This window comes from Bos mutus, chromosome 19, assembly GCF_027580195.1.
Source record: "Bos mutus isolate GX-2022 chromosome 19, NWIPB_WYAK_1.1, whole genome shotgun sequence".
Lineage (NCBI taxonomy): Eukaryota > Metazoa > Chordata > Mammalia > Artiodactyla > Bovidae > Bos > Bos mutus.
The window spans coordinates 55,241,872-55,255,845 of record NC_091635.1 but is presented as its reverse complement, the minus strand read 5'-3'; the positions used below and the strand labels follow the sequence as shown (position 1 = coordinate 55,255,845).

Sequence of the window (13,974 nt, the reverse complement as noted above, 5' to 3'; positions counted from 1 at the left end):
GGTTTGAACTCTTTCCTTCAAACCGTGCTACAGGCAACAAAGTACCAGCCCCAATAGATTCCTGGGGGAAGGAAAGGGGAAAGAAGTGCCAGCCTAAAGTGCCATTCCTCACCTGCTACAAGGACGCTTCTAGCAGGGGTATGTCCCCTGCACACGCAGTGCCCGAGCGGCCTGCCACTGCAGCGTCTGTGTTTTCAGAGAAAGCAGAGAGCTCCCAGTTCCTGGTTGGGAACCATGGTGAGGAGTATAAACAGAGCTGAGCAACTTCACCCTGGAGTCCGGAGGACCAGCCTTCGGGCCCCTGGGCGCTGACCCTGGCCATCCTGAGCACCTGGGGTAAGTCTTCCCTTCTTTCCCAGGGTTAGGGGTTGGCTCCTGGTCTCCTTTGTCAGCCCACACACCCTGCCCCTTGGCATTCTTGCTGCTGGCCTTTCAAACTTGAATAAGCATCCATTTTCTTCCTTCCTGTGACTTGGAGGGGACCCAAATCTCTGTGCTCCTGGCTGTTTGCCTGTTTTCACCCCCACATTCCCTACCTCCACAAGTAGTTTCTCTCTGGTTAACTGGACCCTGATCTACAAAAACCTGGTGAGCTGCTTCTCTAAGTCTCTGCCAGGCACAGATCTATCAGACCTGCTCAAATGCCCCTTAGTCGGGGCTTACAGCTCTCCCTGGGCAACTATGAATCTCTCTCTCTTTGAAATAAGATCTTACTTTTGCTGAGGCTGCAGCGTGACATACTTAAAAGTCATACCAGTAAGTGTTTAAACCAACACTTCTCATCACTAGCAAAAAATATTTATGGCCACAAAGCTGGATTATTGGGAACAAATCTCTTGATACAAATGCATACAGGAGGAAAAATAAAACAAGCAAGCAAACAAAAAGAGATGAAGAAGAAAATAGAGCCACACCTTTGGCTCTGCTCTGGGCATGAGGGGAGAGAGCCCATAGGCTTAAAAGATAGAAGGCCCTGGGGGCAAAACTCATGGAGTTTATTCCATTAAATCTGAAGAGCTTGAAAGCATTATGAGCAGAATGGCTGCTCCCCTGGCAGCCCAGCCACTGAATCAGGGATGGAACTGGTCATCAGAGCACGGAGCCTATGGTCCGAATCTAGGGCATAGTCTCTGGGACATATATTTTGACTTAAAGCCAGGGCAAACTCCTCAGGCAGCTAACTACAGGTGAAATTGTCTTTGCTTCATAGATTCAATCCACTCTTGGAATTTCATTGTCCAAAATCAAATGGTTTTAGTGTTATATGAATTATCATTTAGGGCAATTGCTATTACAATGAAGGCCAGAGTCTTTTATTACAGCAAGAAGTTATTTTTACAAATCCAGGATGAGTTATGCATTGTCTAATTCTGGAGTTTGTTCATGGGCTAAAGAATGCAGTAAGCTCATTTCTGAGGGACCTGACTTCCTGAAAGGTGGCCTCTGTCCAGAATGGTGAAGACGAAAGGTTAGCTGTGGTTGCTCCTTTAATCTGATTTACTGTTTTTATGAGTCATTAATACAAAGAGCTAGTCTGCTTTCTACGAAAGTCAGTTTTCTACAGCCTCTGGTTCTTTCTTTTCACTCCAACTTTAACTTCTTAAACTATTAGAGTAATACATGATTGTAGAATAGCCAAGCAGAACAAATGTATAGAGGAAAAAAAGGAAAAATTTTAACCCATACCCCCAGACCAAATCCACTTCCTTTCCCTTTCAGAAAAACCACCAGTAGCTGGTGGATAACCTGTAGATAACTTTTTTCTTAAAAATATACAAGAATACACAGAATTGTAGATTCTATATAAAAGCAAATTCACTCAATGACATTGGATTATTCCAAACTGGTAAATAAGCATCACAGTGTATATTATTTTGGTTTGCTTAGCTTTTTTTTCACTTAATAATATGTCCTCGTGCTTTCTGCATGCCGGCTGTCACTCCAGTCATATGCATATCTAACTGTATGACCCCATGGACTGTAGCCTGCCAAGCTCCTCTGTCCGTGGGTTTCTCCAGGCAAGAATACTAAAGTGGATCGCCATGCCCTCCTCAAGCCAGTGTACATAGATCCACCTGATTCTTTTAAACAATCTCCTAGTGTCTCATTCTATAATTACCATAGTTTATCTCTTGTTTGTCTATTGCTAGAGTGTAGATTGTTTCCATTTCTTTACTGCTACAAACATACCAGATGTATACTGACCTACACACAAATATGTGTGTGTGGGCATAAGTGTGTGTGTGTGTGTGTGTGTGTATGCATTTCTGTAAGATTTCTGTAGAATGAATTCCCTGGAAAGGAATGAACTGAGTTAAACTATATGGGCAATTAAACTTTGCTATTGTTAAAGACCATCACGTTGCCCTCAGAAAGTGCTATGCCACTTTCCGTATCTCAACATTTTCATCTGTAAAATGGGAACACTAATGTTAGCCTCCTCACAGAACTGTTGTAAAAATACAGTGCAGAGCGCATGGAAAATAAGTGTTGGACTCTGTTGGTTTGCCAAAATAGTAGCTATGATGACAGTTATTTGTTATCATAAGTTGAAGAGACACAGTCACATACCCACAGGGAAAGACAGAGTCTCTGAGTAAATGGTATTTGAGTGACTAACTGGCATCTGAGCAGATCAGATGACTACATGCCTGGGAGAGATGAGGGTGGAATTCCACTGACCCTCAGGATTCAGTTAACCAGAGAGAAATGATAAATAATCCCTTAATTTGTAAACTAACTGATAATCATAACAGAATGGGGGTATTAGAGGCTGCTGCTGCTGCTGCTGCTGCCTTTAAGTCGCTTCAGTCGTGTCCGACTCTGTGCGACCCTATAGACGGCAGCCCACCAGGCTTCCACGTCCCTGGGATTCTCCAGGCAAGAACACTGGAGTGGGTTGCCATTTCCTTCTCCAATGCATGGAAGTGAAAAGTGAAAGTGAAGTCGCTCAGTCGTGTCCGACTCCCAGCGACCCCATGGACTGCAGCCTATCAGGTTCCTCCGCCCATGGGATTTTCCAGGCAAGAGTACTGGAGTGGATTGTCATTGCCTTCTCCGGTATTAGAGGCTACGGAGTGTAAAAACATCATTGTGTGGAAGGGAAACAGAGAGAAGGGACCTTACTTAAGGTCACACACCTGCTCTAGCAACAGAGTTGAACCTAGGAACCGCACCTCTAACTGCAAGTCCATGTTGCCTCCATATTTATGTTTTCTGTACCATTCTCCACCTCTCAAGAAAAATGTAATGAGAAACAGGTCTGCAGAAAAAGCTCTTTGTGTCTTATTTGGGATGATGACTTAAACATAAGCAAATTAATAAGGAAATAATGCTTCAAAGGAAAAAATGGGCAAAAGTGAAGACCAGGCAATTTACAGGAAAGAAAGTACAAATGGCCAACACATGTATGACAAGATGCTCAACTCAGTGTTAGGGGAAACACAACTTTAAAGGGCATTCATTCATTTATTCAATCAAAAGGAATTTTTGAGTGACTACTATAAGCTAGGTTACTACTATGGAGTTTATTTTCCGTCTCTCGCTAAGACCAAGTATTAGTGAGGATATAAGGAAACTGGTACTTTCATATACTGTGTGAGTGGTGAGGGGATTTATACACAACTGTAAAGCTATATTACTCTTGGCAGAATAATGCCCCTTCCTCAAAGATGTCCATATATAGTAATAAGGAATTAAGTTTGCCGATGGAATAAGATTGTCAATCAGTGGATCTTTTCTTAAACCGAAGTATACTTGATTTACAATATGTTTTAGTTTCAGGTATACAGCATAATAATTCATTTTTTGCAGATTATTTTCCATTATAGATTTTGTAGATAATGTATATAATTTTCTGAGTTATACAGTAAATCCTTCTTGATTTTGTATCTGTTAATCCCATAACTCTAATTTGTCCCTCCCCACATCCCCTTTGGCTACCCTAACATTATTGTCTATGTCTGTAAACCTGTTTCTGTTTTGGATATACATTTTTGGATATAGATTATAATAATATATTATTATAATATATTGTAATTGTATATAATATAATATATAATATAATAGATCTATACTATATTATATATATAATAATATAATTATATATGTATTATATTATATATTATATATAATATAAATATATATTTATATATAAATATACATTATATGGGAGAAGGCAATGGCGTCCCACTACTGTTGCCGGAAAATCCCATGGATGGAGGAGCCTGGTGGGCTGTAGTCCATGGGGTCGCGCAGAGTCGGACACGACTGAAACAACTTAGCAGCAGCATACATTATATAATATAATTAAGATAATTATATTATATAATATATTATATACAATTATATTATATATCTATGATATATAATATAATATAGATATATTATATATAATATACAATTATATATATATTTATATTATAATTATTATATCATTACTATATATTATAATAATTATAGAAATATATATGAATAAAATTATAATATATTAAATATATAATTATTATATATTATTATATAATAACATAATATTATAATATATATAATATTCAATTATATATATATCTCTCTCACATCTTTATCCATTCATCTGTTGATGTACACTTAAGTTCCTTCTATATCTTGGCAATTGTAAACAGTGCTGCTGTGAACATTAAGGTGCATTTTTAGATATCATTTTTAGATATCAGAGTTTTCTTTCTTTTTTTCTGGATATTTAGCAGAAGTGGAATTGCTGGATCATATAGCAATTCTATTTTTAGTTTTCTAAGGAGTTTCCATAGTGGTTGCACCAATTTCCATTCCTATGAACAGTGTAGGAGGGTTCCGTTTTCTCCATACCCTCTGCAATGTGCCTTATTTATAGACTTTTTAATGATAGCCATTCTTATTGATGTGAGATGATACCTCATTGTGATTTTCTTTTGCATTTCTCAGATGAGAAATGCTGAGCATCTGTTCATGTGCCTGTTAACCCTATGTATGTGTTATTCTTTTACCTTGGGAGACTGGCTTCTCAACTATCTTAATTTAGGGAACATGCTGGATTATTCACGTGAAGCCAGCTGTACTCAAGGGTCCTTAAAAGCTGAAGAGGGAGGCAGAAGAATCAAAGTCAGAGAAGGAGAAATGGTGATGTAAGCAAGGTCAGAGTGATGCCAGAAGGACTCCACTTGACATTGCTGGCTTTTGAGGTGGAGGAAGGAGGCCATGAGCCAAGGAGTGTGGACAGACTTTAGAAGCTAGAAAAGGTGGAGATAAGGACTATCTCCCAGAGCCCCCAGTAAGAAATGCAGTTACAGTGTTAAGTGCCTAGGTTTCACCCCTGTGAGACCAATGTCAGACTTACAACTTGCAAAACTCTTTAAGATATAATAAGATATAATGATAAGATATAAGATATAGATAATAAGATATAACAAGGTATAATAATAAATTTGTGCTGCTGCAAACCACTAGTTTCTGGCAATTTGTTACAGTGGCCACAGAAATCAATACAGCTCTGTTAAAATTTAAAACATTGTGTTCATTGACTCATCAATTCACTAGCATATATGTATGGAGATCCACAGACAAGAATATCTGCTGAAGCATTGCTTGTAATGAAGAATGGTTGCAGGGACTTGAGCCTGTTATCCATGAAATGGGATAGGAAGCAGAACCTGGTGAATGCAACAGGTCTGTCTCCAAAATAAAGCATGAGAAAAGTAAGTTGCACTCCCAAGAACAAAATTACATATTTTTAACAGTCCTTATATCTGAATTGAAGAATGTACGCCAAACAAAACAATTTTAACCCCTAGGGAGATAACTGAATTTGAAGTTTATGACTCATATAATTCTTAAATAAAAATTAACAGAATGTTGTAAAGCAATTACCTGCCAATTAAAAAAATAATAAAATAAAATGAAAAAATTTAGTTGAAAAATAATGAGCTCATTTGAAGGCTTGTCCCTCCCCAAGTCACATACACTCTTCATTTGGTTCGGTCCATGTTATAAAGGACCTAGTATTAAAATTCAAAAATCTAATATCTAGGAAGTTAACGATCCAGCAATGAGAGGAAAGGATAATTCTTAAAATCTGCATTATCATTGGGGATTAAGTCAAAGGATTCTAAGTTTTCTTAATTCTTGTAAGGAGAGTGCTGCTGGCTACTCTAAGTCATGGGAAATTCTTGGACCTCTGGATATCAAGGCTGGAGTCAGAGTGCCTGGTCTGTCTCTTTACTACCTTGTCTACTACCTACATTGCTGCATTTTTGAGACCAACATTGAAAGTTCAGTTTCCCAAATATGCTGACTAATTTATATAGGAGGCATTGGCCTGTATGAGGAATGGAAACCTCTCAAAACTCAGTTCATCACCTGCATGTTTCAGTACTTTCTGTTGTTGAAATAAAATTTCCTTGTATAGCTATCCATTGTATGGATGACCCATTTTCAGGGATTTTTTAAATCCATCTGTCTTTGTGTATGGTGTGAAAGAATGGTCTAATTTCATATTTTTATATGTACCTGTTCACTTTTCCCAGCACCATTTGTTGAAGAGACAGTCTTTTCAACATTATGTAGTCTTGCTTACTTTGTCATAAATTAATTGGTAATAGGCTCATGGGTTTATTTCTGGGTTTTCTACCCTGTTCCATTGATCTATATTTCTAGTTTTGTGCCAGCACCGTACTGTTTTGATGACTGTAGCTTTATAGTATAGTCTGAAGTCAGGGAGCCTGATTCCTCCAGCTCCGTTTTTCTTTCTCAAGATTTCTTTGGCTTTTCAGGGTCTTTTGTGTTTCCATAAAATTTTGAGATTTTTGTTGTTGTTGTTCTGGTAAGTAAGTTGCTTTAGTCGTGTCTGACTCTGCGCAACCCATGGACAGCAGCCCACCAGGCTCCCCTGACCCTGGGATTCTCCAGGAAGAACACTGGAGTGGGTTGCCATTTCCTTCTCCAAGGCATGAAAGTGAAGAGTGAAAGTGAAGTCGCTCAGTTGTGTCTGACTCTTATCGACCCCATGGACTGCAGCCTACCATGCTCCTCCATCCATGGGATTTTCCAGGCAAGAGTACTGGAGTGGGGTGCCATTGCCTTCTCCATTGTTGTTCTAGTCAGTGAAAAATTGCCATTGGTAATTTGACAGAGAATGCATTGAACCTGTAGTTTGCCTTGAGTAGTATAATCATTTTGATAATATTGATTCTTCCAATCCATGAACATGGCATGTCTTTCTATCCATTTATGTCATCCTTGATTTCTTTCAATGATGTCATGGTTTTCAGAGAGGTCTTTTGTCTCCTTAGGTGGGGTTATGCCTAGTTATTTGTGTTTTTTTCATGTGATGGTAAGTGGAATTGTTTATTGAATTTCTCTTTCTTATCTTTCATCGTTCGTGTATAGAAATGCAACAGATTTCTGATCAGTCTTTAACATCATACACAAAAATAAGTTCAAAATAGATTAAAACCTATATATGAGACCAGACACTATAAAATTCCTGGAGGATAACATAGGCAGAAGAACACTCTCTGGCATAAATCACAGTTATATCTTTTTTGATCCATCTTCCATAAAAAATGGAGATAAAAACAAAAATAAACAAATGAGCTACCATATGACCCTGCAATTACACTCTAGGCTATATATCCAGATATGATATGAAAAACATGATATGAAAGGATACATGCATCCCAAAGTTTATTGCAGCACTGTTTACAATAGCCAGGATGTGAAGGCAACCTAAACGTCCATTGACAGAGGAATGGATAAAGAGGATGGGGTACATATGTACAATGAAATATTACTCAGCCACAAAAAAGAATGAAATAATGTCATTTGCAGCAACATGGATGGATCTAGAGATTGTCATGCCGAGTGAAGTAAGTCAGACAGAGAAGGAAAAATATCATATGGTATCCCTTATATGTGGAATCTAAAAATAAATGATATAGATGAACTTATAAAACAGAAAGAGACTCACTGGCTTAGAGAATGAACTTATGATTGCTGGTGGGAGGGATGGGGGGACGGGATAGTTAGGCAGTTTCAGATGGACATATACACTCTGCAATATTTAAAATGGATAGTCAACAAGGACCTACTGGATAGCACATGGAACTCTGCTCAGTGTTATGTGGTAGCCTGGATGGGAGGGGAGTTTAGGTGAGAATATATACATGTATATGTATGACTGAGTCCCTTCGCTGTTCACCTGAAACTTTCACAAAATAGTTAATAAGCTATACCCCAATACAAAATAAAACATTTAAAATAAATACGTTTTTCAAAACTGAAAAAAGCCACCTACCAATTGATGGACATTTAGATTGTTTGCTCTATTGGCTATTATGATGAATGCTACAGGGAGCAATCATGTACAAGTATTTAGGGGGCCATATGTTTTCACTTCTCTTGCATAGATGTCTAGGGATGGAATTGCTGGATCTATAGGAAATCTACATTTAACCTTTAAAGGAACTACTTGCCGAAGTGCTTTCTGATGTGGCCACATTAATTTACATTTCCATCAATAATGTGTGAGGATTTCAGTTTTCCCACAAAGTCCTTTCATTTACTTATTTGTTATGTCTGACTTGCATAGGATTGAATATCTCTGTTATAAAATTAAGTAGATGCATTTCTACCTTAGAACCTCTGACAACACATTTCCGTATGTCCCTTATCAGTATGCCTACCCTCACTGCTACTACTATTGCTACTGCTGATGACAGCTAACATTTGTTGAGGGCTTACAATACTCCAGACACTATTTCAGTGTCTTACATGTATTAACATGCATTTAATCCTCCCAGCAACAATTTGAGATAAGTAACTCAGCTGAGCGGAGAAGGCAATGGCAATCCACTCCAGTACTCTTGCCTGGAAAATCCCATGGATGGAGGAGCCTGGTAGGCTGCAGTCCATGAGGTCGCTAGGAGTCAGACACGACTGAACGACTTCACTTTCATTTTTCTCTTTCATGCATTGGAGAAGGAAATGGCAACCCACTCCAGTGTTCTTGCCTGGAGAATCCCAGGGATGGGGGAGCCTAGTGGGCTGCCATCTACAGGGTCGCACAGAGTTGGACACGACTGAAGCGACTTAGCAGCAGCAGCAGCAGCAACAACCCAGCTGAGAAATAATGGTAGCTTGTATTGGAAGAGCAGTAGAGAAAACAAGTAAGAAGTGAATAGATTGAGTCACTTATTTATTCATTTAATCCACAAATATTTATTGAACCTTCACTGTACTCAGTACTCATTGTACTGAGTTTACTGCTGTGAGCAAAAGAGTTTGTCTCTGCCCTCACAGAACTTAAAATCTGTTGATTTGAAAGATATTTAAGAATTAAAATCAAGATACCTTACTGGTTAATTTGATGCAGAAAGGAATTCAGGGAAAGGGTTCACACTTTGGCAAGTAGAGGACAGCTTGCCATTATCTCTTGAGATAAGGACCATGGAGGTTTGAGAGCTGGAAAAGGTAGGCAAAAGATGGAAAAAGATGATTTCAGTTATGAGCATGTTGATCCACAAGGATCTGTAAGACATGTAATGAACAGTCCAGCATGTGAATCTGAAGTTTAAAACAGAGATCTGAACTAGATATATAAATTGGGGATGGTCGCATAGATGATAACTAAAATCGTGGGCATTGCCCAGGGGTGGGGTAAAATCAATGTGAGAAGGACCCTAGGGCTGGACCTTGAGGAATTTTGACTTTTAGAGACAGAAAAGCAGAGATGAGACTGCAAAGAAGCTGCCAAGTAAATAAATAAGAAAACCAGGGGTGTATAAAGTTCCTGAAGCCAAAAGTGCATTTCAAGGAAGGGAGCTGTCAACAGTTCTGAATGCCCCACAGAGGTCAAGGAGAGTGAAGGCGCTGTGGATCGAGAGTCTCAGAAGTCCCTGGTGACCTTCTGGAAAGCTCTGTGGTGCAGCAGTGTGGTAGGGCCCAACAGCCAATAGAAAATGATGGGATGGAGGCGAAAGGTTCTGACCCTGTGAAGCCGCGTGGAGCAGACCCCCGAGCAGGGCTGTAACAAGCCAGGAAAGGGCACATTTGACAAGTGCTGTTTTGTCTTTGATAGGAAAACTTGACGCATATATACGTACTGTTGGTACGAATTCAGTACAGTGTCAGGGTAATGACTTATGCTCTAAGTTTGATCATAATTTAATAATTTTCCCCATACTCTTTGTACGCAGATTTGAGCAATATGTTGAAAGCTTTACTAAGCCTGGCGTTACAGAAAATCATAAACTACATTCTGGACCTGTCAACTTCTAGATGAAGTTCTTTAATCATTTTAAACTTCAGTTTCCTCATCTTAGTTGTCAACATTGTTGCAAGTACAAGAAATACCATATAAAAAGAAATCAGCACCTCACTTGGCATTCAGTCAGCTCCCAAAAAAAGGTAGCACTCAATGTTTGAATCCACACAACCAGGCAGTATGTATTAGCCAAATCCTTCTGTCTTATGTTTTAACTGCTGGCAGGGATGTTGTGCCCATTCGCTTAAGCTCAAACAGCTACCCGGGTTTCCTATCCCTAAGTCTAATTCTCAAATGATGCTGCATTATTCCATCATCAACATGTACTCATTCTTTCAACACAGGTTTTCCACCTCTATCACCCAACTCAGCCATATTTTAATCACCTGCTGTTGTCATCACTGAAATTATCATCCCAGAAAAGGGAGTTCCCTGGCATCAGCCTGCCATTCACAGCCCTGGGTTTACACTGTTTGACAATATATTAATATTTCACTGCATCCTGTTCTTCCATAACCAAATTTCCCCATCCTCTTAAGCCCTTTTGAACTTGACTCATCACATTTTCTTCCTGGTGTTGACTTTGCTTCTTATTACAATACTTTCTATCAGAATGGCCATTGGTAATCTTGGGATATTTCATTCCCAACTAAATCTAACACTTAGGACCCTTCTATCCCAGGAAATAGCCTCCCATAGTTACCCTAGCTCTGTCAGGTAATACTTAGACTGACATGAAAAGAAAAGAAAAGCAGAGAGCTAACATGAAATGAGTAATCTACCCTAACAGAGAATTTCCTGGAATGTACTACTTGTTTCAGAATTCCAACTTCTTAACACCTCTAAAGAGGTGTAATACACCATCACACTGAATTCAGATGTGTGTATTAAGTTGCTAATATCAAAAAAAAAAAAAAGCTGTTAATATCAGGCTCCCTTTCTGGAATATTTTGTTCTTCTCTGGATGCTACTTATTCTTCCAGTCCCCTACACTCAGAAGTATAGTATTTATAGTATTTTCTTTATTCCTGCAACCTTACCCCATCCTACTCCATCTACTATTTTCCATTTAGACATTCATCCACATCTTTTCCAAGTTTTTAATGCTCTTTTGGTTTATCTCTTTCTCTCTCTTTCCCCCTGACATTTTAACTGACACCCCTGCCCCTCTAGTCCGTTTGTCATAAAACTTAGTATTATATTTTTCTTAGAACTTCATTTCGACCATATCCCTACCCAGTTAAAAATCTTTGTGACTCCACATTGCAAAATCATGTCTAGACCCTCACCCTACCCCACCTCTTCACCTTCTCAATCTCTCCTTAGTTCCTTAAAGAAGATCTTGTTCCATTGTGCTTGACTCAGTCTTTCCTAAAGTCATTCTGGGGATGTCCTTGCTTTCTCTCTCTTGCTCATGTAGTTTCCTCCACCTCTAATCATTTTTCTCTGCTCCTCCTCAATATTCTCAATTAAACAACCTCCGGAGAATTGACACCCTAGCTGTTAACGATCCCCACTCGCATAAGCTAAGAGTGCACAATCGCGTAATCTTGAACTGGACATTTGTCGTGCAATGCCTTGTGTTTTGGCCCTCTTTGGTCTCTTGGAATTTTATATCTGATACGCTTCTTAGGGGTGACATTATCTGTGTCTACACTGCTAGAGGTAAAGGATCCACTACAAGGGCAAGGGGATTTCTGCTCCATTCTGTGCAATTCAACTTCCACCAGGAATATCACACCAAAGCAGAAGAGTGGCCAAATGCAACACATTCAGAAGGAGAGTGTCAAAGAGAGAGAGAATGGGAATATTCAGAGTTAGCAGATTGGACAGCTGTCCTCAAATACACAAAGATCCTTATGTTTAGCCGATTTGGTCCAGAGAATAAAAGGTAAAGAGATCATTCATAGGAGAGATATAAAAATACTAGCAATCAGTACAATGTAAGCAAGGACCAAGCAGACGGTATATTGGAGATAGGGTTGGCATAGAGACTTGAGGATCTTATTGATGTTCCAAGGCACTAAATCTTTGCTTTCTGGATCATGAAAAGGTTAATGAGGTTGATTGGGAAGGTGCCAGGATACCAGGGTAGTAGTGGGGGCCTCTGGAGGAAGTAAGTTGAACTGTTGTTATCAATCACTGATACAGCAGTGCTTTAACAACTGACATAGTCATACTGAGACCTACCAGCTGAAAATCAGGTGTGGCCATTTAACAGACTGGCTTTCTGAAAACTGGAATAGAAGGAATCTACCACTAGAAGAACTGGCCATTCTGAGTACTGGCTTTCTGAGCATTGGCCAGCTTTCAGAAATGATACCATGAGGAGGAAGTTATAGGGAGATTTATTTTTTAGTAAAATAAAATCTTAATACAACTAAGAGCTCTCTCCTGAGAGAATAAGTGTCCTATCTCTGGAGATCTGTCAACCCCTGATATGTCATTATTTTCTAACAGAAAATAATATTGGTATAGAAGACCTCTGTGGTCCCTGCCAGGGGCTTCCCAGGTGGCGCCAGTGGTAAAGAACTCGCCTTCCAATGCAGGAGAAGTAAGAGATGTAGGTTTGATCCCTAGGTCGGGAAGATTCCCTGGAGGAGGGCATGGCAACCCACTCCAGTATGCTTGCCTGGAGAATCCCAGGGATAGAGGAGCCTGGCGGGTTACAGGCCATAGATTCGCAAAGAGTCGGACACGACAGAAGTGACCTAATCATTTTAACGCACACACACACACGGTCCCTTTCAAGCTTAAAAGTCTAATTTTGCTATGGTCCCATATCTTCATCTAGAAGAAGAGGAAACTAACGCTCAGGAAGCAGAGGTGAATGTGATTGCTTTGTTCTTGCCACTGACTTCCACCTGGTAGTTTTTTCTTTTTTTTCCCAAGTACCTTTCTCATTGTCCCCAAGCGTAGTTTTCTTCCTCCCCTCCCTACAACCACTGGAACCACACCCTGCACACAGCAGGGACTCCGGTAACGTGCAATGGGCGAATGGCTAAACTGTTCACCCCTGCCTACACCTCAAACTCAGGATCCAGAGAGAAAACCTAACTCAGGCCCTCCTCTTTTCTCTGCTTCAGGCTATTGGAACTTACCACTGCTTCCTCCTTCCCTGACCAAATGCTAATAGAGGTGCTAATGAGGCCCTCTGGCCATCAGAAAGAAAGAAAAAGAAAATCAAATAGTCTAATTAATCCACAAATTACAGTCGCTGAAAAAAAGTGGTCATATTTCCTATAGAAAGCCAAACGGGGACTAATGGGCACTAAAGCATTGGTCTTGGCTCCTCGGGGTGTGTAGTTTGGAGGTTACCTGTTGTTTTTTCAGGGATTATGAGGCACCACTTGGCTTCCATTTGGGTGGAGCTCACCAGAACTCCGTTCCAAGTCTGAGCTGTCTGTTTGCTTATTAAATGGGAAAAGAAGGGCAGAGAGTAACCTCTTTGTATAAGGTGAGTCTAATATTAATAGCAAACATTTATTGAGTACTCATAATATGCCAGGAACTATACTAACCATGTTGCTTGGATGATATCATTGAATCCTGTATAATTATTTCCCCACTTTGTACAGAGGGAAACTGAGGCTTGGGTCGGATAGGTTACTTACTCAAGATCACATAAGGGAGATTCTTTACCGTCTGAGCCACCAGGGAAGCCAACATCACATAATAAGTGGCTAAATATGTGGTCCAAG

At 39.6% G+C, this 13,974-nt stretch overlaps 1 protein-coding gene across 5 annotated transcripts in view; it reads left to right on the top strand.

Annotated features, from left to right (window-relative positions):
* Nucleotides 1-239: 239 nt before the first annotated feature.
* Nucleotides 240-13,974, top strand: part of ANKFN1 (ankyrin repeat and fibronectin type III domain containing 1) — a 444,226-nt gene continuing 430,491 nt past the window's right edge. For 2 of the 5 annotated variants that reach the window (XM_070357280.1, XM_070357278.1), the window contains exons 1-2: nt 240-336; nt 13,607-13,730. In XM_070357280.1, coding sequence (XP_070213381.1) covers nt 13,692-13,730 — 39 coding nt within the window. In that variant the 5' untranslated portion in view covers nt 240-336; nt 13,607-13,691. The remainder of the gene's footprint in view (nt 337-13,606; nt 13,731-13,974) is intronic. The other 3 variants (XM_070357282.1, XM_070357281.1, XM_070357283.1) reach the window with 3 other exon arrangements.